At 38.2% G+C, this 27904-nt stretch overlaps 3 protein-coding genes across 3 annotated transcripts in view; all 3 read left to right on the plus strand.

Moving 5' to 3' along the window:
• Nucleotides 1–755: 755 nt before the first annotated feature.
• On the plus strand, nucleotides 756–17703 carry LOC114480128 (uncharacterized). The gene is made up of 20 exons (XM_028473982.1): nucleotides 756–1048; nucleotides 3386–3486; nucleotides 3605–3674; nucleotides 4090–4220; nucleotides 4276–4364; nucleotides 5250–5349; nucleotides 5425–5468; nucleotides 6598–6675; nucleotides 7763–7959; nucleotides 8061–8122; nucleotides 8217–8323; nucleotides 9374–9476; nucleotides 9843–9942; nucleotides 11855–11894; nucleotides 11976–12027; nucleotides 12105–12216; nucleotides 12371–12454; nucleotides 12522–12639; nucleotides 15466–15556; nucleotides 16044–17703. Exons 1-20 carry the CDS (start codon nucleotides 850–852, stop codon nucleotides 16116–16118), a joined length of 1953 nt encoding a protein of 650 aa, XP_028329783.1. The 5' UTR covers nucleotides 756–849; the 3' UTR covers nucleotides 16119–17703.
• A 5737-nt stretch (nucleotides 17704–23440) lies between these two features.
• Nucleotides 23441–27065, plus strand: LOC114480148 (lecithin retinol acyltransferase-like). The gene is made up of 2 exons (XM_028474013.1): nucleotides 23441–24096; nucleotides 26822–27065. Exons 1-2 carry the CDS (start codon nucleotides 23581–23583, stop codon nucleotides 26963–26965), a joined length of 660 nt encoding a protein of 219 aa, XP_028329814.1. The 5' UTR covers nucleotides 23441–23580; the 3' UTR covers nucleotides 26966–27065.
• A 784-nt stretch (nucleotides 27066–27849) lies between these two features.
• LOC114480147 (lecithin retinol acyltransferase-like) overlaps nucleotides 27850–27904 on the plus strand; it is a 2835-nt gene continuing 2780 nt past the window's right edge. Inside the window, exon 1 of the mRNA XM_028474012.1 lies at nucleotides 27850–27904. This exon is cut by the window's right edge and continues 381 nt beyond it. The gene's annotated coding sequence lies outside the window, so the exon portion shown is untranslated.

Raw genomic sequence — 27904 nt, forward strand, 5'->3', positions numbered from 1 at the left:
ACAAATAATCATGATTCACCGGCTGATTTATATGATGACGACAAACTTACCAAACGCATCAAAGCCGATCTTTAAAGTATCAAAGTCAAATATCAGAACATCACATCAAAGCAGGTTCAGGTTCTGTATGCTGGCAGCACCGTGTGTGTGTATGTGTGTGTGTGTGTGTGTGTGTGTGTATATATTTGTGTGTGTCCATCCATCACCTCTGACGTGTGGTTGAAGATTTACACAAATCATCTGCAGAAAAAACACCATCTGCACTCCTTCGCTAGTACACAATATTCAAAGCTACACAAACACCTGATCTCCACTTTACCTTTACCTCCTGCTCACTATGGGAACAATCACTTCCACCAAAATACTCTCCAAAATACCTGATCAACATTAACACGAGCATTATTTACCATGTATATTTTATTTCATTTTTTTGTATTATTATTTATCTTTTGTAAATTTTCTGTAATACTTTTTTTTTGCTCAAATTTTCATGTGTTTTATTGTAGTTTTGTGTATTTGAAGTCATTTTAGAGTTTTTTTTTTTTTTTAACTTCTATTGTCATTTTGTGTGATTTTATGTGTTTTAGAGTTGTTGTTTTTTACTTTCATTTCGTGTGTCATTTTTTATTTGTTTTCAACTCTTTATTTGCTGTTTTTTTTATTATTTATCAGGATTACTTTTCTTACTTTAATAATTAAAATATACAGGAAGTGACGTTTTTGTCCTGGCGGAAACAATAATCCGTGTTTCCCGTCGGACTGTTTTGAAGGCACGTCCCGGTCCACCTTTGACCGTCGGGTCTCTTTCATATTTTTTTTAACTTCTTGTAAAATCACAACTTTTTCACTATGTCCGTTTTCCCGCGGTTATTATGCGTCAGCGGCGCGGGAAAGTCCTGGTTTTGTGTCTCGAGGCCGGTTTGTCTGAGTGTTTCCAGAACCAGGAACCGAACCAGCAGCAGTGCTCGGTGCTACGGAAGCTCCACCCGGACCCGGACGGTCCGCATCGGCTGTGCCTCCGGGTTCTGGGGAGACACGGCCACGGCAGGTACGCGAACCCAAGCTGGAAACGACTTGTCTATTCATACGGAAACACATCCATAGACCCTGGTACTATAAGCCTTTTACACTCTGGAACTGCGCATGCGCGACTTGTGGGGTGGGTCATAGTTCAGAGGGAAACGTAAACAAGCTCGTTCTTTCTGTTGATATTTCAAACCTAACAACGTTTTTAATGTTATTCTAGAGATTTAGTTTATATATTAATATTACACATATTAGCACTAGATCAGGTGACCACGGTCTGAGCACTTTTAATAAAAACCGATGGATGATGCTCAGCAGCAGAATGAAGCAAGGCAGTCCTCTTGCTTCCACACAGGTGACCCCTGGTGAATGAAAACACTGGGGTAATTAGCGCTATACCCGGGAACGATGTTCATATCTGAGCACTTTTATAAACCGATGTGAGAAACATTGTCAAAACTACAGACTTGATTGTTATGTATTTACTTTATTGTTGGTTTCTTTTTCTGACTTGTGTAATTGTTTTAACAACTGTAAAGTTTTTTAGAGTTTTTGAAAAGCACTTATAAATAAAATGTATTATTATTTTTATTATTATTATTATTATTATTGATGAGACAAGCACGATTTCCGAGTGTGAAAATGACAGTATGAGTTCTCACTTTGAAAATGTGAATTTACGAGTTACACCATTAACTAATTAAAGCATTAACTAATTAAATTTACACATTTAAAGGAAGTGCACAGGATAGGGATGTAACAATTCACTCAACTCCCGATACGATTCGATTCACGATACTGGGTTCATGATAGGATTCTCTCACGATTTATTTTACAAAATGGGACTGTAGTCAAATATTCTTTAATTTTTTTGGGGGAAAAAAATAGAAAATACTGTTTTATTTTCCTTTTATATTTAATTGTGAAAAGAATCCTTTGATAAACTATTCAAAACACTGCAATTTAACTAAAAATAAACCTTGAATGAAATAAATGAAGGAATAATACAAACGAAGAAGAAGCCTATTAATTTAAATTCTGGTTCTATAATAAACAATGCAAAACTACATAATAGTTCCTTTTCTTTTTAAAAGTGCAACTGAAAATGTATTTTGTGCCTTAACAATTGGACTTAAAGAAAAAAAGAAAAAAAAAACAGTAATTTCACTGTATTTACGGCAGATATTTGTTTTGACCAGCAGAGGGCGCTGGAAACCCAGTGGTAGGTTGGCATGCAGATATTCTTGCAGTGAAGAAGAGATGCTATGCTAGCTAATAGAAAAACCTGACTTTTACAGATATTAAGGTAATATTACAGATATTCTTTCGGTGCTAAAGGGGTAAGGAATCATTTATGAACATATTTAATAGTAGAAGGCAGGCAAAAAGAAAATAGTAGCAGATTCTGCCCGCCGCGTACACTGCTGGACAAGAGAAGGGATAAATATATAGCGCCCTCTGCTGTTTAAAAAAAGTACTGCGATTCAATTTTCAGAGCGTTGATGTGAATTGTGATACCTATGAATCGATTTTTAACTGCCTTACGATTAATCGTTACATCCCTAGTACAGGATGAAAAGTCAGGAAAAACTCAAATTTTTCAGCTTGTGTGCAGCATTAGCTTTAGCAGCATTAGCAGCTAACTCAGTCTTTATGCCTCGGAGACCGTTACTACGTTTATGCAAAAAATATTTAAATGAATCAACGCTCAAACGGGTAAAATAATGTGAATCTCTGTCAGACTCACTTCCTACACCGTCAGACATGGAGAGTTTATCTCTCTGACCTTTGACCTGATGTAGAAGAACTGAACCAGTACAAGAGTGTGAACAGGCTTATAGCCACGGCCAGCTGGAAACCACTTAGCTTTAGCTTTAGCTTCTTCACTCTGTCTGTTTACACTTTGTGTAGTTTACTATGTGTTCGCGTTGTTAGTGTTTGTGTGTGCACATGAGTGTTGGGTGTGTGCACGCACAAGTGTGTGTGGTCGCAAGTGTTTGTGTGCATGCAAGATTGTTGGTCTGTGTGCGCATGAGTGTGTTTGTGTTATTTGCTGTGTGTTTGTGTTATTTGCTGTGTGTTTGTGTAGTCTCACAACTTTTGTGTCTATTTTTGTATCGTTGTTTGTCATTTGTATTATTTAATATGTTTAATTATTTTTTTACTGTTGTGTGTCTCATTTATTTGTATTGTGCCCACCTTTGTGTGTGCTTTTTGATAACGTGTGAGTTTTGTGTTTTAAACTCAGCAATGTGTATGTTGTGTGTGTCTATTGTCTTTCCTTTACTCACCTGTGTGAATTTTGTGTGTGTGTATAGTGTGTATTTAACCCAGTTGTGTGTATATTGTGTGTTTGCAGTGCCTCAGCTGGTCCATGGAGGGAAGCTGGACTTCCTGGTTTTTGATTATCTCAGTGAGATCACCATGTCACTGCTGTCAGCTGCTAGAGCCAAGACTCCTGTGAGTGTGTGTGCGTGTGTGAGCGTATGACTGTGAGCGTGTGTGTGTGTGTCCTGCAGAGGGCGCCACACTAACACCTGTGTGTTTGTGTGTGTGCGTACGTCCTCCCTCCCTCCAGACTCTAGGCTACGCTCCAGACTTTGTCCACATGGCTCTGGCTCCTTTCATCAATGACATCCACAGGAAGGGTGAGCACTGTTTCCATAGAAACGGGACGCGTTTGATCTGCCCTGTAGAAAACAAGAGGGAAAAAGTAAACGACATAAACAACAGAAAAAAACAACATGTAAACATAAGAAGAAACAAGGAAACAATAATCAAACACATAAACAACAAGAAATAAAGTAAACAACATGTAAACAATTGATGAGATGAAAAGTAAACAATGTTAAAACACATAAACAACAAATAAACAAGAAGAAAAAATACAGGTAAACAATAGAAAAATAAGTAAGTAAACTGACAAATAATTAGAAATAAAGAAAACAACGTGTAAACAATAGAAAAAAATGAAACAGAAAAACAACATGTAAACAATACATAATTATAAAGGTATTTAGCTCCGCCCCCTCAGACTGTGATCTCTAAGCTCCGCCCACACAGGTATCCGTGTGGTGAGTAATGGCGGTGGTGTGAATCCACTGGCCTGTGCCGACGCCATCAGGGACGTGGTGAAGAAGGCGGGGCTGGACCTTAAGGTTGCCGTGGTGACGGGTGATGACCTCATGCCTCAGGTGAGACATCACAGTGTTTGTTTGTTTGTTGACGTTTAAACAATCGTGTGTTCAGAGGGAGGATCTGAGTGGGGTCAGGATGGTCGACGACGGTGTGAAACGTGAACTTCCTGCTACGCTGCACAGCATGAACGCATACCTGGGGTAATGTTTACAAACTGCTGTTTACTTGTTTACCTCTGGTTGTTTACAAACTGTTGTTTACTTGTCACATGTGCCTTTTTTACGTAACGTTTTCTCAAAGTTTAATACGTTTATTTGTTGTTTGATTATAACCTGTTGCCTTTTTGATGTGTTTACTTGTTATTTAGCTGTTGTTTACCTTTTTTACTTGTTATTCAGCTGTTGTTTACTTGTTATTTAGCTGTTGTTTACTTGTTATTTAGCTGTTGTTTACTTGTTATTCAGCTGTTGTTTACTTGTTATTTAGATGTTGTTTACTTGTTATTTAGATGTTGTTTACTTGTTATTTAGCTGTTGTTTACTTGTTATTCAGCTGTTTACTTGTTATTTAGCTGTTGTATACCTGTTGTTTACTTGTTGTTTAGCTGTTGTTTACTTGTTATTCAGCTGTTGTTTACTTGTTATTTAGCTGTTGTTTACTTGTTATTCAGCTGTTGTTTACTTGTTATTCAGCTGTTGTTTACTTGTCATTTAGCTGTTGTTTACTTGTCATTTAGCTGTTGTTTACTTGTTTTTTAGCTGTTGTTTACTTGTTATTTAGCTGTTGTTTACTTGTTATTCAGCTGTTGTTTACTTGTTATTCAGCTGTTGTTTACTTGTCATTTAGCTGTTGTTTACTTGTCATTTAGCTGTTGTTTACTTGTTTTTTAGCTGTTGTTTACTTGTCATTTAGCTGTTGTTTACTTGTTGTTTACTTGTTATTTAGCTGTTGTTTACTTGTTATTTAGCTGTTGTTTACTTGTTGTTTACTTGTTATTCAGCTGTTGTTTACTTGTTATTTAGCTGTTGTTTACTTGTTATTTAGCTGTTGTTTACTTGTTTACCTGTTGTTTACTTGTTGTTCAGGGCCGGTCCAATCCGACGCTGCCTAGACCTCGGGGCTGACGTGGTGGTGACGGGTCGTTGTGTTGACAGCGCCGTGGCTCTGGGGCCGTTAATGCACACTGTATGTAAACAACAACAACAGATGGAAATGTTTCAATCTAAATCAATTTATTGTTTTTTATTTTTATTTTTGCAGTTTGACTGGAAATCAAACGACTATGACTTGCTGGCAGCTGGGAGGTAAACAAACAAACAAACATAGGATGTATCTCACACATGGGTCTTTGTTTATGAAGCTGGGCTGTTCCATAAAGGAGGTTCAACAAACACTGAGTTTAGCCATAAACTCTGGGTCAACATACCCCGCGATGGGAAACTCTGTGTATCTGATTCATTACAGCTGGTATGAAGTGGATCAATCAACCCTGAGTATGTAAACCTTGGGTTACTGACGTGCACACGCGCGATTACACGAAGGACCATGGTAACCACCCAGAAAAGAGTGATTTATTCACCCTGATGGTGAAATAAGCAGGTGTGTATAGAGAAATATGAGCCTGTTCTAAAGGTCCGTTCACTAAGAACACCTTCAGTGACTATAGTGGATTAAAACACCCGTAATTAGTTGCACTTTTTCATCACTTTATTGCTTCAGTGACGTGACGAGTGGTGAATAATATGAATAAAATGTGTCTGAGGAGGCGTGTCAGCATCATAGGATGTCTGCATAGAGAGTCCTCCTGTTACACTGGATATAAACACAGTGACTGATGCTTCATATCTAATCAATTATATTGATTTTTAATGTAATATTGTCACCAGAGTCATCTCTACGTCATAAAAATAACATAAAAAAGTGAAGCGGGACGCGAACCCACAACCTTATGCTTCCAAGAGCAGCGTCATAATTCACAGCATCACCATAACTTCAAAACAATGTGATCTATAGATCAAATAAATGTGTTTTAATGCAGATCAACCTCAGATCATCTAAAATGTTATAAAAAATAAATAAACATAAAGCAACACAACATTAGTAATGATGTGAACACGTCTGTGGTGTGTGATGTCACTAATGTGTTTCAGAGAAAAGTGTTAAGGTTCATTAAAGTGTTCAGGTGGGCGGAGCCAGGTAGAAACCCAGGGTTTCTTTGATAAAACCTGCCAGTGACCAGGTTTAGTTCATGGACAATGTTGCCATGGTAACATACTCAGAGAAGAACATACCTCACGTTTAGGAATGAGATACTCAGAGTTTCATCATCTTTATGGAATACCCCTCTGGATTATTAAATTCAGGCTTTGTTGATTCACAGTTAAAGCCTCTGACTGAGACCATTATTGTGTTTGTTTGTTTGTTTGTTTATAGCCTGGCTGGTCACCTGATCGAGTGTGGTGCTCAGAGTACGGGCGGAGTCTTCACCGACTGGCACAAAGTCCCTGACTGGTGAGGACTCACGATGCCTTCACTGACCTGAAAATTAATTTTTGCTACTTCCGCCGTGCTGAGATTGAAAATTAAATTTCAAAGCTACTGTTATTTGACGAGTGCTGAATGGATCCTTATACAAATATAACACTTAACCTAATGTAACTTTAGGTGATGATGCGTTCACTGGCCCCAGTGATGATGCCTTCACTGACTGATGCGTTCACTGACCCCCGTGATGATGCATTCACTGACCCCAGTGATGATGCCTTCACTGACCCCAGTGATGATGCATTCACTGACCCCAGTGATGATGCCTTCACTGACCCCAGTGATGATGCATTCACTGACCCCCGTGATGAGGCGTTCACTGACCCCCGTGATGAGGCGTTCACTGACCCCCGTGATGAGGCGTTCACTGACCCCCGTGATGAGGCGTTCACTGACCCCCGTGATGAGGCGTTCACTGACCCCCGTGATGATGCCTTCACTGACCCCCGTGATGATGCCTTCACTGACCCCCGTGATGATGCCTTCACTGACCCCCGTGATGATGCATTCACTGACCCCCGTGATGATGCATTCACTGACCCCAGTGATGATGCATTCACTGACCCCAGTGATGATGCATTCACTGACCCCCGTGATGATGCGTTCACTGACCCCAGTGATGATGCATTCACTAACTGATGCGTTCACTGACCCCCGTGATGATGCCTTCACTGACCCCCGTGATGATGCCTTCACTGACCCCAGTGATGATGCATTCACTGACCCCCGTGATGATGCGTTCACTGACCCCAGTGATGATGCGTTCACTGACCCCAGTGATGATGCGTTCACTGACCCCAGTGATGATGCGTTCACTGACCTCCGTGATGAGGCGTTCACTGACCCCCGTGATGATGCGTTCACTGACCCCAGTGATGATGCGTTCACTGACCCCAGTGATGATGCGTTCACTGACCTCCGTGATGAGGCGTTCACTGACCCCCGTGATGACGCGTTCACTGACCCCCCGTGATGACGCGTTCACTGACCCCCGTGATGACGCGTTCACTGACCCCTGTGATGATGCGTTCACTGACCCCCTCTCTCTCTGTAGGGACAACATTGGTTTCCCAGTGGTGGAGTGTTCCTCTGACGGTTCCTTGGTTCTCTCTAAACCCCCAAACACCGGGGGTCTGGTGAGCGTCGGTACGGTGGCAGAGCAGCTGGTTTATGAGATCGGTGACCCACGGCGTTACCTGCTGCCAGACGTCACCTGTGACTTCAGCGCCGTGCGCATCAGAGAACTTTCAGGTTTTACGAGATTTATCATTTCATCATTTATTATCAGAAATTATGCTTTTATTGTTTTACCTGTTTTTATCAAACTCTTTGTTTGTTTGTTTGTTTGTCAGGTGAGGACGATGCTGTGAGGGTCACTGGGGCTAAAGGCTCCGCCCCCTCACATGACTACAAGGTAAATCATTATTTGTGTGTGTGTGTCTGTGTCTGCGCGCGCGCGTGTGTGTGTGTGTGTACACGTTCAGTGTTTATTTTGTGTTTGTTTTTAGGTTTGTGCGACGTTCATGGACGGATTCAGAGCGACGGCCGTTTGTCCTGTAGGCGGAGTCAGGGCGGAGCAGAAAGGACGCCGCACGGCAGAGAGCATCATCAAAAGGTGATGTAGACGTATTACGAATAGATCTGTTACAGACATATGAAGAATAGATCTGTTATAGAAGTATAAACTAAGAATAGATCTGTTATAGACGTATAAAGAATAGATCTGTAATAGATGTATAAAGAATAGTTCTGTTACAGACATATAAAGATTAGATCTGTTATAGATGTATAAAGAATAGATCTGTTACAGACATATAAACTACGAATAGATCTGTTATAGACGTATAAAGAATAGATCTGTTACAGACATAAGGAATGGATCTGTTATAGACGTATAAACTAGAATAGATCTGTTACAGACATATAAAGAATAGATCTGTTATAGACGTATAAACTAAGAATAGATCTGTTCCAGACATATCAATCAATCAATCTTTTATTTGTATAGCGCCAAATCATAACCAATGGTATCTCAAGGTACTTTACAGTAGAGCAGTCTTAAGGACGGACTCTTCATTTTATGGATACACACATATGCATATATACGTATAAAGCTATCTGTTATAGACATATAAACTAAGAATAGATCTGTTATAGACGTATAATCTAAGAATAGATCTGTCATAGACGTATAAACTAAGAATAGATCTGTCATAGACGTATAAACTAAGAATAGATCTGTTATAGATGTATAAAGAATATATCTGTTACAGACATATAAAGAATAGATCTGTTATAGACATATAAACTAAGAATAGATCTGTTATAGATGTGTAAAGAATAGATCTGTTTTAGACGTATAAACTAAGAATAGATCTGTTATAGAGGTATAAGAATAGATCTGTCATAGACGTATAAAGAATAGATCTGTTTTAGACGTATAAACTAAGAATAGATCTGTCATAGACATATAAAGAATAGATCTGTTATAGACATATAAACTAAGAATAGATCTGTCATAGACATATAAAGAATAGATCTGTTATAGACATAAGCTAAGAATAGATCTGTTATAGAGGTATAAGTATAGATCTGTTTTAGACGTATAAACTAAGAATAGATCTGTCATAGACGTATAAAGAATAGATCTGTTCCATGTTTTTAGGACAAGGAGGATGTTTAAAAATCTCGGTCTTGAGGATTTTTCCGCGGTGAACGTTCAGATTCTCGGCGCTGAAGACACGTTTGGACCAAACGCGCGCGACAAGGTGACGACACATGTTAGCAACATTTAAACTGTCTGAAAATGGTATTGATATGTGCTACTGTTAGTCTTTCTTGTAATAAATGTAGATCTGCAGTTATAAGCAATAAATGAGCACATAAACGGTAACAGGGAAGTGGCGATTTTTCTTCTTTTTTTTTTTTCTGTACCTTCTTTCTTTTTCATGAATACACAAGTTAGGGATAAAATCTCACAATACAGAGACAATAACTTTTTTTTGGGCCCGTTACAACGGGTTTGACGGCCTGATGGGGGTCCACGGCCCTGTGGTTGCGTATCCCAGCGGAAACACTGTGCTCATTGATGGTGTGTGTGAAATGGGTTTTGTGTGACTGTGTGTGTGTTCCAGGGCTCCAGGGAGGTGGTGATTTGGATGGCCGTTCACCACAAACAGAAGAAAGCTCTAGAGATGTTCTCCAGGGAAATCGCCGCTGCTGGCACCGGCATGGGTTAGACCTCCTCTACTCTTCCTCCTCCTCCTCTTCTTCAGTGTTGTGTAACCGCCGTCTTTTAAAGACGCATCTATTCGACAACGGCCTCGAGACTGGAAACGTTACATAATGCAGAATAAGCCACGCTCAGCACAAAACGGCTTCTGTGTCCAAACTAAATCCTACATTTAGTGATTAATTCTCCTGAAACCTCATGAGGTCTTTGAGTTCTTAGAGTTTATGAGAAAATGAGGACGAGGTCACGGTGCGTTCAAGGGTTACTGGTCATTAACGCACAAGGGTTTGTGTTTTTATGTTTGTGTGTTTGTTGTGTGTCTCTGGTCTTAGAGACCCTAGAGACGAGACCCTAGAGACTCGAGACCTTTGAGACCTTTGAGACCTTAGAGACTAGAGACCTTAGAGACCTTTGAGACCTTAGAAACTAGAGACCTTAGAAACTAGAGACCTTTGAGACTTGAGACTAGAGACCTTTGAGACCTTTGAGACCTTTGAGACCTTTGAGACCTTAGAGACCTTAGAAAATAAAGACCAGTGTCACAACCTGACTTGTTGAGCCATGACAAAGAAAAGAAGGTACACAGTAAAATAACTTTACGGGATTTAATTACAATAAACCATACAAAGTAAACCAAAAGCAGGCCAATGCAACCAAGCCTAAACAGGGAGCCACCAGAATGGAGCAGAAAATCAACAGCCTGAGAAGGTGACAGTGAATCCTTAAATCATCCATCCACTGACCATGTGCTTCAAGTCAGTCTAACGAGCCTCCCCACCAGTCAGGTACCTGCAAGATAAACCACAACACCACAAAAAAGACAAAACAGGCCCTGCTAGGCAGGAGACCGTCACACCAGAGACCTTAAAGACCATAAACCTTAGAGACTGGAGATCTTAGAAACTGGAGACAGTGGCGATTCAAGACCTTAGAGACCAGAGACCTTAGAAACAAGAGAACTCGGAAAATAGAGACCTTAGAGAACCAAGACCTTATAAACTATAGACCTTAAAGACCAGAAACCTTTGAAACTAGGGATGTAATGATTAATCGTAAGGCAGTTAATTATTGATTCATAGGTATCGATACTTTGAAAATTGAATTGCAGTACTTTTTTTAAACAGCAGAGGGCACTATATATTTATCCCTTCTCTTGTCCAGCAGTGTACGCGGCGGGCAGAATCTGCTACTACTTTCTTTTTGCCTGCCTTCTACTCTTAAATATGTTCATAAATGATTCCTTTCCCCTTTAACACCGAAAGAATAACTGTAATATTACCTTAATATCTGTAAAAGTCACGTTTTTCTATTAGTTCTGTCTGCTAGCATAGCATTTCTTCTTCACTGTAAGAATCTGCATGCCAACCGAACACTGGGTTACCAGCGCCCTCTGCTGGTCCAAACAAATATCTGACGTAAATCAGTGCAATAACTGTTTGTTTTTTTTTGAAGTCCAATTGTTAAGGCACAAAATACATTTTCAGTTGCACTTTTAAAAAGAAAAACAACTATTATGCAGTTTTGCATTGTTTACTATAGAACCAGAATTTAAATTATTAAGCTTCTTCTTCATTTGTATTATTCCTCTATTTATTTCATTCAAGATTTATTTTTAGTTAAATTGCATTGTTTTGAATAGTTTATCAAGGGATTCTTTTGATAATGAAAATAAAAGGAAAATATTACAGTATTTTCTAGTTTTTTCCCCCCAAAAAATAAAGGAATATTTTTCAGTCATTTGTCTACAGTCCCATTTTGTAAAATAAATCGTGAGATAATCGTATCGTGAATCTAATCGTATCGGGAGTTGAGTGAATCGTTACATCCCTATTTGAAACCCGTGGCATTAGGGTCCCAAGACCTTAGGGACTCGAGACCTTAATGGTTCCTCTGTGACGCTCTTCTCTGTTTCAGCTCCTGGTCTGACGGGGATTGTAGGTGGACGACCTCGAGTGTAAGTGTCAAAGACAGCTTTAGGTAAGAATCAGAGAAGCTGCTGAAACAAAGTCTAGAGGAAGTCTTCTCTCTCCGACAGGTCCCCTGTCCTCAAGCCGTTCTTCTTCCTGCACCCCAAGACTGAGCTGAAGGTTAGACGCTACAGTTGGTCATAACATTTTGGTTCCTGAAAGATTAAACATCTGGACGACCCTTCACGCTTTGACAGGTGAACATTCACATGGACGGGCATCAGGTGGAGTCCTTTTTAGAGGCGGAGTCTGACACGCATGAGGAAGAAGTATCCCCGCTCACTTCAGAGGAAGACTCTCCTGACAAAGGTTAGAGACGATGTGTGTTGGAGATGGTCCTGGTGATTTCTTCTTTTTTGAGGTGTTACCAGAACATCTTTGATCTGGATCGGTTTCTTTGTTGAATGTTCTTTAGGATGTACTATTAGAACATCTGAGCTCAGATCTTCATTTGTCCTTTCAGACCTGCCCAGTGGCAAACACAGCTACAGGCTGGAGGAGCTGGCCTACACCAGGAGCGGGGACAAAGGAGACTCTGCCAACATCGGTGAGGTCTTCTCAACACTAACTTCATACTTCACTGTTCTTGCTAACGCTTGTTCTGGCTCCTTCAGGAGTGGTAGCTCGCCACCCGCTCTTCTACTCTTATCTGAAGAAACATCTGACTTCTTCTGTGGTGGAGAACTACTTCGCCCACCTCATAGAACCAGGACAGAAGAACGCTGTGACACGGTGAGTAGAAGGTTCTCCAAGTCTCTGGTCTCCAAAATCATTCATTTTGGTGTAAAAGCATGAAATTTGGCACAGTTACTTTCTAAAGGCCACTATTTAGGAAAAAGGTGTTGGCTACTCAAAAATCCAAACTAGGTGTCAGTCTCTTGTCTCAAAATTTTCTGGTTCTTTAAAGTCTATAAACTCTGGTCTCTATAGTCTCTAGTCTCTATAATCTATAGTCTATAGTCTCTATAGACTCTATAGTCTCTATATTCTTTAGTCTCTATAGTCTCTACAGTGTCTATAGTCTCTATAATGTCTATAGTCTTTATAGTCTCTATAGTCTATAGTCTATATAGTCTCTAGTGTCTATAGTCTCTATAGTGTCTATAGTCTCTATAGTCTATAGTTTTTATAGTCTATATAGTCTTTATAATCTCTATAGTCTATATAGTCTCTATAGTCTTTATAATATCTATAGTCTATATAGTCGCTATAGTCTATAGTTTCTATAGTCTATATAGTCTATAGATTCTATAGTCTATATAGTCTCTATAGTCTATAGTTTCTATAGTCTATATAGTCTCTATAGTCTCTATAGTGTCTATAGTCTATATAGTGTCTATAGTCTATATAGTGTCTATAGTCTATATAGTCTTTATAATCTCTATAGTCTATATAGTCTCTATAGTCTATAGTCTTTATAATATCTATAGTTTATATAGTCGCTATAGTCTATAGTTTCTATAGTCTACATAGTCTCTATAGTCTATAGATTCTATAGTCTATATAGTCTCTATAGTTTCTATAGTCTCTATAGTCTATATAATGTCTATAGTCTATATAGTCTCTATAGTCTATATAATCTCTATAGTCTCTATAGTCTCTATAGTTTATAGTCTTTATAGTCTCTATAGTCTCTATAGTCTATAGTCTCTATAGTGTCTATAGTCTATATAGTGTCTATAGTCTTTATAATCTCTATAGTCTCTATAGTCTATAGTCTCTATAGTGTCTATAGTCTATATAGTGTCTATAGTCTATATAGTCTTTATAATCTCTATAGTCTATATAGTCTCTTTAGTCTATAGTCTTTATAATCTCTATAGTCTATATAGTCTCTATAGTCTATAGTCTTTATAATATCTATAGTCTATATAGTCGCTATAGTCTATAGTTTCTATAGTCTATATAGTCTCTATAGTCTATAGTTTCTATAGTCTATATAGTCTCTATAGTCTATATAATCTCTATAGTCTATATAGTGTCTATAGTCTATATAGTCTCTATAGTCTATAGTCTATATAGTGTCTATAGTCTATATAGTCTCTATAGTCTATATAATCTCTATAGTCTATATAGTCTATAGTCTCTATTGTCTTTATAGTCTATAGTCTCTAGTCTCTATAGTCTCCAGTCTCTATAGTCTCTAGTCTCTATAGTCTCTAGTCTCTATAGTCTCTAGTCTCTATAGTCTCTATAGTCTGTAGTCTATAGTGTCTGTAGTCTATAGTGTCTGTAGTCTATAATGTCTGTAGTCTATAGTGTCTGTAGTCTATAGTGTCTATAGTCTATATAGTCTATAGTTTCTATAGTCTCTATAGTCTCTATAGTCTATAGTCTCTATTGTCTTTATAGTCTATAGTCTCTATAGTCTCTAGTCTCTATAGTCTATAGTCTCTATAGTCTTTATAGTCTCTATAGTCTGTAGTCTATAGTGTCTGTAGTCTATAGTGTCTATAGTCTATAGTGTCTATAGTCTATAGTGTCTATAGTCTATATAGTCTATAGTTTCTATAGTCTCTATAGTCTATATAGTCTCTATAGTCTATATAATCTCTATAGTCTATATAGTGTCTATAGTCTATATAGTCTCTATAGTCTATAGTCTATATAGTGTCTATAGTCTATATAGTCTCTATAGTCTATATAATCTCTATAGTCTATATAGTCTATAGTCTCTATTGTCTTTATAGTCTATAGTCTCTAGTCTCTATAGTCTCCAGTCTCTATAGTCTCTAGTATCTATAGTCTCTAGTCTCTATAGTCTCTAGTCTCTATAGTCTCTATAGTCTGTAGTCTATAGTGTCTGTAGTCTATAGTGTCTGTAGTCTATAATGTCTGTAGTCTATAGTGTCTGTAGTCTATAGTGTCTATAGTCTATATAGTCTATAGTTTCTATAGTCTCTATAGTCTCTATAGTCTATAGTCTCTATTGTCTTTATAGTCTATAGTCTCTATAGTCTCTAGTCTCTATAGTCTATAGTCTCTATAGTCTTTATAGTCTCTATAGTCTGTAGTCTATAGTGTCTGTAGTCTATAGTGTCTATAGTCTATAGTGTCTATAGTCTATAGTGTCTATAGTCTATATAGTCTATAGTTTCTATAGTCTCTATAGTCTATATAGTCTTTATAGTGTCTATAGTCTATATAGTCATTAGTCTCTATAGTCTATAGTCTCTATAGTCTATAGTCTCTATAGTGTCTATAGTCTATAGTGTCTATAGTCTCTATAGTCTATATAGTCTCTATAGTGTCTATAGTCTCTATAGTCTATAGTCTCTATAGTCTATAGTCTCTATAGTCTATAGTCTCTATATAGTCTATAGTCTCTATAGTCTCTATAGTCTATAGTCTCTATAGTCTATAGTTTCTATAGTCTCTATAGTCTCTATAGTCTATAGTTTCTGGTATAAACCAGTCTGGGTAGTGGTTTTGTGTGAACTTGTGGTTCTCATTATTGAAATGAAGGCGTTGAGCTTGTAAAGCTCAAACTATGAAACGCCTCTAGAGCTCTTTAACCAAGATGGAGACCAACACGTGTGTGTGTGTGTGTTATTTCAGATACACTCTCCCTGGGATCCAGGGCCTTAACTTTGTGCTGAAACATTCACTGGGTGGAGGAGGAGTGGCTTCTCTGCGCAGTGACCCCCAGGTAACACACACACACACACACTTACAGAAACAGGAAGTAAGGACTGAAATCACAGAATGAACTTCCTTAAACACAAATTACCGTATTACACAGAATAGAATATATATTGATGGTTTGTGTAATTTTCTCAGTTTTATGTGTGTTTGATGTTGTTCTGTGTTTTAGGTTTTTTGTTGTGTTTCATCTGGTGCCTTAAAACATGGCCTGTTTTAAAGTGAACCGTCTCTACGCTATAATCTATAGTCTATATTCTATACAGATTCAGGGGGGGTTCTTGGTTTTTTTCCTCCTTTTTGTTCTTCCTACATTTTTATCTTTTACATTCTTCTTGTTCTTCTTGTTCTTCCTGAAGTTTTGCCATCTACAGTTTTTTTTTACGTGAAGCGACTTTAAAGGCGTGAAATCCTCCAGGAAGTTTTGTCAAACCTCAAAGAGACGCCACGTGTCAATGTGACCTCACTGTGTGTGTGTATGTGTGTGTCCTCAGGGGAAGGCCTTTGGGCAGATGCTGCTGGACCTGAAGCTGAAAGGACTTCCTGATCTGAAGTCTCTGGTGGACTGAACGGAGCAAATGGAGACGTGAGAAAAAACCAGTAAAACCATTAAAAAAACTCCACCACAGCCATATGAGACGAACGCTACCAATCAAAGGCCTGTGTGTGTGTGTGTGTGCGCGTGTGTGTGCATGTGTGTCCTGAGCCTCAGTGCCTTCATCAGTTCAAATTAAGTCTAACATTATCTAAAAATCTAAACGTTTCAGTAAAAAAATAATTTTTCTGATCGGAGATTTTAAGGTTTTGTTTGTTTTTGTTGTTGATTTTTTTTTTTAAAACATTTGTGGCCTTTTTTAAAGAAAAAATCCAGTTTGAGTTTGAGTTTGTTGTAGTTTTGCACTTTTCGAGAACCTGTTAAGAGCTGGGTTTTCAAAGTAAAAGCCCAAAATTCTAACTGTAGTATTCTCCAATTTTTATTTGGACTTTTTACCTTTTATTGGTCATTTTTTTGATAATTTCTGACTGGTTTACCTAAAGTGGTTCAGATTACTTCTCAACTGGTTTTTACTGAGCGTTTTGATGCAGTTTGAACTCATTTTATACATTTAGTTTTGGACTTTTTTTTGCTGGTTTTCGGACCTTTTATTTTGTGAACTGGTTTTAAACCAGTTGATGGGATGATGCTAAACTGGGTTTGGGCTACTGTTTCTTCTGTGATTCTTTATTTCTGGGTCCATGTTGGATGAAGACTTTCCTTCTTCTTCGTCCGTCCGTCCGTCAAGAGATTTTTGTTTTTTTTTCCTTCCTGACTTTCCTCTGAAGTGTAAACAAAGCTGCCAATGAATCGAGTGCAGTGTCCTCCCAGTTTGAGGTAATTACAAACAGACCCAAACATCCAGCGATCCTCGACCTCCAGGAAAGCTGCCCTTTGACCTGCTTTGATTTTCTTGGCTCCTGGTTTGGGACCCTGAAACAAATTTAAAAAAAAAAAGCTCCAATTTCACAAGTAAGCTGAGTGAAAGCAGATTCCAGAACCGAGCCCTGAGGGACTCCAAACCAATAATTACACAGTGGATCAATGTTGATCTGAAAAATCACTTTGACATTAATTAATTCATAATTAGGGAATATTGGAGTTCCTAGAATTTAACGTACATGTGCAACTTTTGCTGTTAAACCTTTACTTTTCTTTGACAAATTAAACTGAACACTCCTCCAGGCCAATAGAGGGCAGTAGGGGCGGAGCATATTTGTTTTTTTGGCACAGTTTAAAATACAGCAAAACTTAAGAATAATAACAATGGACAAACATTAACAAAAATCAATAGCGTTTAGAGGTTCACAACTTTGGGGTCGTGACCCCATGTGGGGGTCACCTGAAATGTGCCAAAAAATAATTATCAGGATTCTATACTTTGACTTTCTTAATTATGAATCTAGTTCAAATAAAATGCAGTCTAAAGAAAAGAAGAAAATAAAATAGTGTAAAAATGTCTGTCACTTTGTGCACTAATCATTACAAAATACTTTGTGTATTTGTTACAAACTTGATGAAAAAGTAATTATAGAAAAAATAGGGTCGCGATCCAAAACAAAGTTGGAAACCAATGCTTTAGAAACATGCCAAGGAAAATGTAAAAAACTCTCAAGGGGTTTAAAGAAGAAGAAGAAGAAGAACAGGGCTCTGATATGACAATTAAACTTTAACTGAAGAGAAAACAAAACAAAACCTAAAAATAAAGGAATGTCAAGAAAGCAAAAACATTTGAAATGTAGCAGAAAACAGGCAAAAGAAAATTAACGTTTTCATCAAAAAATAAGCAAAACAAACTCAACAAAAGGCAACCAAAAACTCTGGGAGTGTTTTATTTAATGAACCATGTACAAATAATTCCAGATGAGTTGAATATTATGTCAAGTTTTTTATTTATTCAGACAGCTGTTTTGATCAGCAGATGCCTTTGAGGAAGACTGGCAGTTGACAGTTGAAAAAGGTCTGGAGAATCAGGGTTGGGGTGTTCAGTTACGATTACAGTTATGAGCATTTGTTCCCGATTACAATGAAATTACAATTGTTTTTTATCCTCAGAAAGTCAATTACAATTACATTCTCAATTACTAAATTTCAATTACAATTAATTACAATTACTGAGCCTGAAATGAATAACCTAATAAAAATTAATCTTCCTCTTGTGTTAGCTTTCTGTTAGCATCTCTAATACTAACGAATCCTAAATCAGCTGTAAAATACACCAGTATTTCCTATCTATTGATTATATTACATTGTCTTCCTAATCAATGAAATTATAGGCTTTAATATTTATGTTATGGGCGTCTGAGCTTTTTTTGTGTCGGTATACCCCTAGATTTACCTTAATATTTTAAAATGGTAATAAGCTTGATATATGTAGAACTGTAACAGGGTTCCCCAGTTTTGACAATTTTTAAAAGAATTTTCAGGGCAATCACAATAATAAAGTAAACTAGAATATTTGCATTTCCTGAAGAAAATGCAAGTGAGGATGCAGGTGCTGGCCTGTGTCGCACCGAATTAGCTTAGCATTAACCTAGTGTTAGCATTACCCTGGCATTAGCATTAGCCTAATATTAACATTAACCTAACATTAGCCTTAGCCTAACGTTAGTATTAACCTAGCTTTAGCATTAACCTAGCATTAGCCCAGTGTTAGCATTAGCCTTGTATAATCATTAGCCTAGCATTAGCAATGGCCTAGCAATAGCCTTAGCCTAGCTATAGCATTAGTCTAGCATTAGCAATAGCCTAGCATCTAAACTAGATTACAATTTAATTACGAGCAACAGATTTTTAAAATTACACGATTACAAATATAATGGAGCCCAACCCTGGCAGGAGATCAAAAAACTGTTGTCTTAATAAATGAAACCTTGTATGAACCAAATTCTCCCAATAATTAAAATATTTTTGTCAATCTTTGATGAAGCGCGTGAGATGTGAGGCTTCGTCAATAATTACACCAAGAAAAAAAAAAAACAGCTGACCTCACATTAGAAAGTCAGGTAATTATGTAAATAAAGTATTAAAAATTTAAGAACAAGACTAAAAAAAAAAGATTAAATGTTTAATAATAAGAACATTAAAAGAAGAATGAGTAATAATAAGTATGTTGAATGAGATCAAATATTAATATTAATAGGTGGAGCTACATCAGAGCAGGTTTATGTCCATCGCAATAAGAATAAAATAAACTAAGTGATTAAAGTATTTTGGACGGTTTAAAGCAGAAATCAATAAATGTAAAGAGTTCTTAGAACGAAGCCCTGAGGAACTCCACACGTGCTCAGACTGAATGAACTTCACTTTAAAACTGTCACGACTCTTTGCACTTTAACTCTTTAGCTCCTCCTCTTCCTGTCACTGCGGTGCCTGATTCACACTGACGTTAAACTCTTTGATCCTATGACGCTTTTATTGTCAACTTTTGTGCCAACTGAGACAAATAAAGATATTTTTACCATCAAAGCTTGTGTTTGACGTGTCACTGAATCTGATTGTCCTCAGATTTTGAAGACTTGACATTTCCGTCATTTTTTTTGTGTTTTGGAGTAATTTTCTTAATATTTCATGTGTTTTTCTGTATTTTTGTTGTCATTTTGTTTGTATTATTTTTTGTTTAGCGTGTTGCCTTGTAAATAATTTTTGTTTGAGAGTCATTTTCTTAATTTTTAATGTTTTTTGTATGTATTTTTTCTTTTTTCTTTTTATTGTCATGATTGTTTTGTCTTTGTTTTGTGTCATTTTGGTTATTTGTTGTCTTATTGTCTGTAGTTTTTGTGTTTTGGAGACATTTTGTCATTTGGTGCCTTTTTGTATGTTTTTTTCCTGAATCTTTGTTTGTATTTTGTTTTATTTTTTGTTCTCGGTCATTTTAAATGTTTTTCTGCTATTTTTTTTTTTTGTGAATATTTTTGTGTTTTTTCTTTTGTTGTCATATTATTTGATTGTATATTTTTTTTCTTGTTTTGTGTGCCATTTTGGACATTTATTGAGTAATTTTGTTTATTTTTTCTGTTATTTTGTGAAATTTTAGTGTCATTTTGTGAATGTTTGGTGTCTTTCTGTTTTTCCTCTTTTTGTTTATTATTTTTATTTGTTTGTGTTTTATAAATTTTGGGTTTCTTTAGCATGTCATTTTATTTGGTAAATTTTTCTGTTATTTTTTGTGTTTTGGAGTCATTTTGTGTTCATTTGGTGTTTTTTTTTGTATGTTTTTTTTCCTGTATTTTGCGTACCAGTGGTTTAACTGGCGCTTTTTTTTTTTTTACTGTAATGGAGCTGGTTCCCACCCTCCAGACTTCCTCGGTGGTGGTTTTGTGGTGTGGTTCCCCCACCCCACCCCCCAGTGTTCATTAATCAGTTTCAGAGGGGCCGTCAGAGCAGAGAAAAGGAGATAAATGAGGCCTCGCCCCTCATTTTTCTTCCTTTTTGTCCTTATTAATCGCTCAGAGAAGTGACGCTTTAATGAATGAATGAACGATAAATTAATCATTTAACGTCTACAAACATCAGACAGGACTTTAATTTGAAGATTAAGAAAACAACATCCTGATAAACACTGAAAAATGACTTTTAGCAGCATTTAGAGCTGATGTTACTAATCTAGATTAGCTCTTATCTAACGCTAACTTTCAGGATTTAATCAGTGTGTGCTGGACTACAAAGCTCGCTAACGTCTTATGGAGCTAAATCACCATGGTAACTTAGGCTGAACGGCTCGCCTGGTTGGGACCAGGTTTTGTTCTCGCTAGGATCTGAGCAAGTAATAAAGCCCCGCCTCCTGACCAATCAGACCTCTTAGAAAGCGAGCTGTCCAATAAAAGGTGATGTGTGAACACGTCACTGTGTGAATCTGACGCTGACAGGAGAGAAAATATTTAGACATGATGCATCCTTTCATTTACCGATGACATCATTTAGTAAAGATATAGATTTATATCTGATAGACTGATCTACAGTCAGCTGATGAAGTCTGAGTCTACGTGTGCACGGACGAGTGAAGTCAGTGTGTGATAAATAGATCTATCTGAATAGAAACACGTGTGTGCTGTAATAAAGTTTAACTGCAGAGCGCTGTCTGTTTATCATCTAATAGATTAATATAAATAATCTCACACTTTTACACATTAACAGTATCAGCAGCTTCCTGTCTGAGTTCTATCATTCCTGTCTTTTCTGTAACAACAGGGTTGTTTTTGGTCTGAATTATGGATTTTACTTATTCATCATTTTAAACTTCATCAACCTGGTCAGTACCAAGTTATGAAATGGATCAGATCTGAGCGAGTATAAAAGCTCCGCCTCCTCGTGTGCGCTGCACTAACACTGTTGCTCTGGTTCTCCATTAATTGGTCAGACGCTGCAAGCTCCACCCCTTATATGCACGTACCAAGGCTGAAAACACTTGGCTTAAATTAGCGTGTTGTTATCGACCGTCGTAGGACAGCTTCTCTCTTACTGGGAATGTTAACAGAGATTAATCCAGAATATAATTATCTAGATTAGTAGCATAGGGCCTTAATGTTTGAGTTGTCTTCAAACATTCCCAAATAAACTTCAAAGTAAAAGCACAATGTCTTTGTTCTCTGCAAAGGCCACTTTAAGGTCTTGAGCCAGGAGTTGAGAACCTCTGCAGTCATGTTTGGGGGTTTCCTGTAGTTTACGGTTTTAAAAACAACCAGAATAATAAAAAAAAAAAAACATATATTCTAAACCAAAATTATTTCAATTTTATATTATTTTAAAACCTCAAAATCAGTCGATAAAAATATGTTGAAAAATAATGGAGCCACAAACTGAGCCCTGAAGGACTCCAGGTCAGTGATTTACTTCTCCTAAACTCTTTTAAATAATGAATAATAATCATAATAATATACCAACATGCTATGTTTATCAGCCTAAATTAATTCAAAGGTGCCAATAACTGAGCCCTGTGGGACTCCAGGACAAATATTTTCTTTTTCCGTAAATGACTTTCTTTCATAATTAATAATAAAACTCCACATTTTCTAACATTTAATATTTCATGAACCAAAACCACAACAAAAGAACCAGTTAGAATCATCTGAGGATCATTAGAGGGAATTTTAAAAAATAAAACGAAGAACTTGGCGATGATGATGTTTTTTTTTCTTGTTTGTATTTAATATATTTGGGGTTTTTTTTATCATGTCATTTTTTTCTTGTTTTAATTTTGTATGTTTTTTTTGTTATTTTCTGTGTGTTTTTGTTGTCTTGTGTATTTTCTGTAATTTTGTGAATCTTTGGTGTTTTTGGATATGTTATTTTCCTGAAATTGTTGCCGTCATTTTATTTATTTTTCTTGTTTTTTATTTTGTTATCATGGTGTATTATTTTCCTTTTATTTTCTGTATTTTCATGTTGTTTGAGTATTTTTGTGTATTTTATTATTTTTGTTGTCTTGTGTTTCTGTAATATTTTTTTTTTTATGTTCGAGTCATTTTCTTAATATTTGTGTGTTTTATGTATTTTTTATATTTATGGTGTCATTTTGTAAACATAAACATACAAAAATACACCAAATATTCATTTTGTTATATTTTTGTATGTTTGTTCCTAATTTGTCGTCTTTTTATGTTTTTTCTTCATTTTCTTGTATTTTTACATGATTTTTCCTCATTTTCTTCTATTGTTGAATGTATGCGTCTAATGTGTTTACTTTAGGGGGGCTGGTCAGAATAACCCAGAGGGCCGCGTGTGGCCCCCGGGCCAGCAGTTGCTCACCCCTGCTTTAATGTGTTTATTGTCATGTAAACAGTGTGAATGAATGGAAAATGGAAGGACCGTGGGCTTTAATAAACGTTTCTCCTCGGCTCTCAGTTCTAAACCTCTGGTCCCACGGTGAGGGGCCACAAAGAGCCGTCAGTCAGCGCGTCTGCAGGAGGTCCTTTGTCCACAGGATCATCTTAATCCTCAGGAATCCTCAGGAGAAACCAGAGAAGACTAAACTAAACTAAACTCATGTTCAAACTCACATATTCATCAAAAACTGAAGAAGTCCCAAAGTGTAGTGATTAAATTTCAGATTATAATCTAAAGTTAATGTTACACAGTTTTATCAATAACTTTAAGCATAAGGTTTTGTTTTCACCTGAAAAAGTTTTTTCTGTTATTTTGTGTAATTTTTGTGAAAATGTCATGTTTTTTTGTATGTTTAGATTTTTGTGTCATTTCGTTTATTTTTGGAGTCGTTTTGTGTATTTTCTGTTTTTTGTTGGTGTGTTTTGGAATGTTTGGTGTCTTTTTTTCCTACATTTTGTTTATTTCTGGTTGTGTTTGAATTTGATAATTATTTAAATGAGTCCCAGACAATGGTGAGAGGGAACATGATGATGATGATGATGGAGGAGGAGGAGGAGGACTAAGAAACACCAAAATGACTTTAATTGCTTTCATACTTCCGTCCCCCTCCCCAGTGACGTCACAGAGCCCTTAAAGCTGTCCTGGTGGCAGTGGTAGAGTCACATGTCATCATGTTGGACTCGCTCACTTTTCTCCTCAAACACAAACTCTTCCTCCTGGGTGACCTCCATCCCCATCCCCCTCCCCCTCCTCCCCCCCAGGACCCAGACCCTCTCCGGTACCGGCGGGGCGACCTGCTGGAGGTCCACCGGACCCTGTTCACCCACTTCGGCATCTACCTGGGGGAGGGCCGCGTGGCTCACCTCATCCCGGACGTCCTCCCGCTGCTGCGCGCGCCCCGCCGCCGCGTGCAGTGCGCGGTCACCAACGCGCGCCTGCTGCTCGGCGTCATCGCCAAGCAGGCGAGCGTGCGCGTGGACTCGGTGGAGGACTTCGCTTACGGCGCCAGGATCGTGCGCAACGCCATGGACGGAGCGGTGCGGGGGCGCGCGCTGCCCGCCGAGGAGGTGGCGGTGCGCGCGGAGCGGCGCGTGGGCGGCGTGTGCTACAGCCTGCTGTGGAACAACTGCGAGCACTTCGTCACGCACTGCCGCTACGGGAGCGCGCAGAGCCTGCAAACTCAACAGGTCAGCAGTGCACGCGCTTTTTATGCTCAAGGTTTGGTCCGTCTTTACGCACCGACCGTGCGTCATTACGCGCAGTCCGTGCGTCTTTTTTATGGTCCGTGGGGTTTGATCCGTTTTTACGCAGCGCATCACCTCTGTCCGCGCGCACCCTTTGTTCAGTGCGTGCGTTTTGGGACGTAGACGTTTGTGTTGCTGAGGTCATTCGTTTGTATTCTTTATGTGTTATTTTGTGTGTGTGTGTGTGTGTGTGTGTGTGTGTGTGTGTGTGTGTGTGTGTGTGTGTGTGTGTGTGTGTGTGTGTGTGTGTGTGTGTGTGCGTGCGTGTGTTTAAATTTGTTACTATGTATTTTTCTCGTGTTCTTGTTTGTGTTGTTTTACATTTTGTTTGTTTTGTGTTTTTAGGTTAGTTGAGTTTTTAAGCCGTTTTTTTCTTTTTAGTGTTTTTATATTTTAGTCAGTGACGTGATGTGACCACTAGGGTTGGGTAGGCAGGACGTTACAAATCAAGACCATCAATGTCACCATCAATGACTATTTCATATGTTTCAAGTGTTAATCTAACAAAATCAACATCATAAACACCATTAAAGAAACAAACATTATTTAATAAAGCCTCCATACTCTCCAACAACATGTATCTCATGACACGACAGCACATCTGTTGTTTGTGTTGGAAACACAGAAACATGGAGAAAATGACAACAACAACAACTCAGAACATCCTCAGTGAGGAGCATCCACAAAGTCAATCCTTCTTTTTGTTCCATTCACTGTAGAAAGTACCAATAATGTTCTGACCTTACCTTTGATGAAGGTCTGGTAGCTCAGGTGTTGGTCTCCATCTTTTAAAAGATGTAGTTTTTATTTATTGTCTCTAACGCTGTCATCCTGACTGTAGTGTTATCCTGACTGTAGTGTTATCCCTCCCACCAGCTAGAGAACGTAGCAGCAGCAGTCACGTGATATCAATTCACTAATGCACTGTGAACGTACGTATAGCATTTAGCATAGCATGGTTACGTACAAAGGCAGCATAGAGAGCTGCTTTTTACGTAAATGATAATGATACGGTTGCCGTATCAATATACCGACATTCTGTCTGTACGCAGGGCATGGCAGCAGTGTGCCTTTGGGAGGGGGTGTGGCCTCCTCCTGGCTCCTCCTCCAGCTTTACAACGGAGTGGATCTGTGCAGCGTCTCTGCCATACCAGGAAATAGCGATGTTTAGTCATTTAGGCTATGAAACACACAAAATGCTGACACTTTCAAACTTACAGCTACATTGAAAAATAAATTATAATTATATTATAATTAAAACAAATAATCAAAATATCAATTCCCCCTTGGGTAGGCACTGCCTACCTTGCCTGCCCTGACTGCACGTCACTGGTTTAAGTTGTGTAGTTTAGCTACTGCGTGACTTTTTAAATTGTTTGTTTCTCTTTTTGTGTTTTTATTTTGTGCTTTTGTGGCTTTGGGACGAAGTTGTTTTGTGTTTGTTTGTTTGACTGTTTTCTAAACTTTTTGTCCCAGTTCTTTACATCTCAGCAGTGTGTGTGTGTGTGTGTGTGTCTGTGTGTGTGTGTGTGTGTGTGTCTGTGTGTGTGTGTGTGTGTGCGTGCGTGCGTATGTGTGATGACGTCATCAATGTGTCTGTATTGTGGTGTGTGATGCTGTCACTACTTCCAGACTCTCAATGCGTCTCTTGTTCTCTTCGGGTTTTTTCCGACTGACCCACATTTTCCTCCCTCTAATCCAGGCTCACGTGCACGAGGAGGAGAGGTGTGTGCACGTGAAAGGGTTCAGGTTTTTACAAGAGTGCACAAGCAAACAGACCCTCTGTCTTTAGGGGGGGCTGTAAAAACCATGGGTGGGCACAATTATTATTAGTTACTCTTTATATTTTAGCATCACTGACAATTCAATACTCGATAAAATAGATTTAAACAGAGAAACTGATTTGATCATTGGACACACGCACACACGCGCACACACCAACACTCTTGCACACACACCTACGCTCTTACACACACAAACCAACGTTGCGCGCAGATAACAACACTCTTGCGCACACCGCACACACTAACAGTCCTGTGCTCACCACACACACCAACACTCTTGCGTGCACACTCCAACGCTGCGCGCACTGCACACATCAACACACACCAACTCTCTTACGCGCACACAATAACACTATTGCGCACACAGACTAACACTCTTAAGCTCACACACTAACGCTCTTGCGCGCACACACTAACGCTCATGCGCGCACACACTAACGCTCGCCATGTCGTATAAACAGAAGCTGTGAACACGTCTTCAGGGCGACACTGGTGCAGCATTTCTCTGGAAATACCAAGTTATTGTTAAACGGTTTTCAAAATAAAAGCACCGCCTTGAAAAATAAATGTAACAAATGAAAAAAATTCATGGAATAAAAGACCAAAATGTCAGGGTGTTACTATGTTATTAAGTTAATAACACATTTAGTGTTGCTAACGTGTTGCTAACATGTCATTAATATGTCATATTGTTAATGGGTTGCTAACATGTCTCATAACTGTGTTATTAAGATCGTTAACGTGTTGCCAAAAATGTTGCTAATTTGTCGCTAACGTGTAGTTAATATGTCATTGCTGTGTTTTCAACTATCCTTAAGGTGTTGCTAACATGCCTTTAGCATGCGGCTAACGTCATGGACCTCTTCCGTGTGTTCTCCCTACAGTTCTGTGATTGGCTGAGGTCGTCGTTGCGGGACCGGAGGGGCATGGCTCTGCTGGCTGTGCTGTGTGTGACGTGGTTGGGCGTGTCCTGCATCACGCCGCTACCCGCCGTCCTCCTCCCGTTCTTCCTGTGGATGGCCAGCTGAATGCTCCGCCCACCACCGCCTGTACATACCTGTAGATACATTTTATACACAATGTTCCTATCTGAAGTTTTTAACGTGTAAATAAAACACATTGACTGAGGCGTCATGTCTGCGTCCAAGCACACACACGCGCACACACACACACACATGGACACACACGCACACACACACACACACAATCAGCAGCAGGAAAAGTCCTTTCATTCTACCTTAAGTTGCCCTTAAATCAACCTTAAGTTGAAGTGAAGTTATTGAATATTCCACTCAGTTTAGCCTTAAATGACCCTTAGGTTACTCTTAATTTACACTTAAGTTCTCCTTTAATAACACTTAAGGTAATCTTTATTTCACCTCCATTTCCCCTAAAAGTTCACCTGAAGTTTCCCTTTAGTTACACCTAAATTATTCTTTAGTTACCCTGGTGTTAATCTTAAGTTATTCTTAAATTACCCTTAAGTTTACTCTTACAATAGTCTTAAGTTATTCCCTAAGAAAACTTATGTTAGTCTTAAGTATCCTTAAGTTGTTCTTTAAGTATCCTTTTTTAAGTTTGTCTTTAAGTCACTCTTAAGTTACTCAGTTTCACTTAAATTCATCTTAATTATGGTTACATTAGTCTTAAGTTACACTCAATTATTCTTTAAGTATCCCTTAGTTAGTCTTTAGTTATCCTTAAATCTCACTTTACTTTGTCTTGAGTCATCCATAGTTACTCTTATGTTAGTCTTTAATTACCCTTAAGTCACCCTTTAGTTACTCTTATGTTAGTCTTAAATTACCCTTAATTCACCCTTTACTTACTCTTATGTTAGTCTTAAATTACCCTTAATCTCCCTTTAGTTAGCCTTATGTTAGTCTTAAGTCACCCTTTGGTTAGTCTTTAGGTAGCCTTTAATACTCTTAAGTGTCCCTTAAGGTGTATAAGTTGTTGACAGTAAA

The sequence above is a fragment of the Gouania willdenowi genome, chromosome 18 (assembly GCF_900634775.1).
Source record: "Gouania willdenowi chromosome 18, fGouWil2.1, whole genome shotgun sequence".
Classification (NCBI taxonomy): domain Eukaryota; kingdom Metazoa; phylum Chordata; class Actinopteri; order Blenniiformes; family Gobiesocidae; genus Gouania; species Gouania willdenowi.

Coding starts and splice junctions, on each gene's coding strand:
- LOC114480148 (XM_028474013.1), top strand. CDS start 23,581: ATGTTGGACTCGCTCACTTTTCTCCTCAAACACAAACTCTTCCTCCTG. Junction 24,097..26,821: donor AGAGCCTGCAAACTCAACAG/GTCAGCAGTGCA, acceptor TTCTCCCTACAG/TTCTGTGATTGGCTGAGGTC.
- LOC114480128 (XM_028473982.1), top strand. CDS start 850: ATGTCCGTTTTCCCGCGGTTATTATGCGTCAGCGGCGCGGGAAAGTCC. Junction 6,676..7,762: donor TGGCACAAAGTCCCTGACTG/GTGAGGACTCAC, acceptor CTCTCTCTGTAG/GGACAACATTGGTTTCCCAG. Junction 15,557..16,043: donor CTCTGCGCAGTGACCCCCAG/GTAACACACACA, acceptor GTGTGTCCTCAG/GGGAAGGCCTTTGGGCAGAT.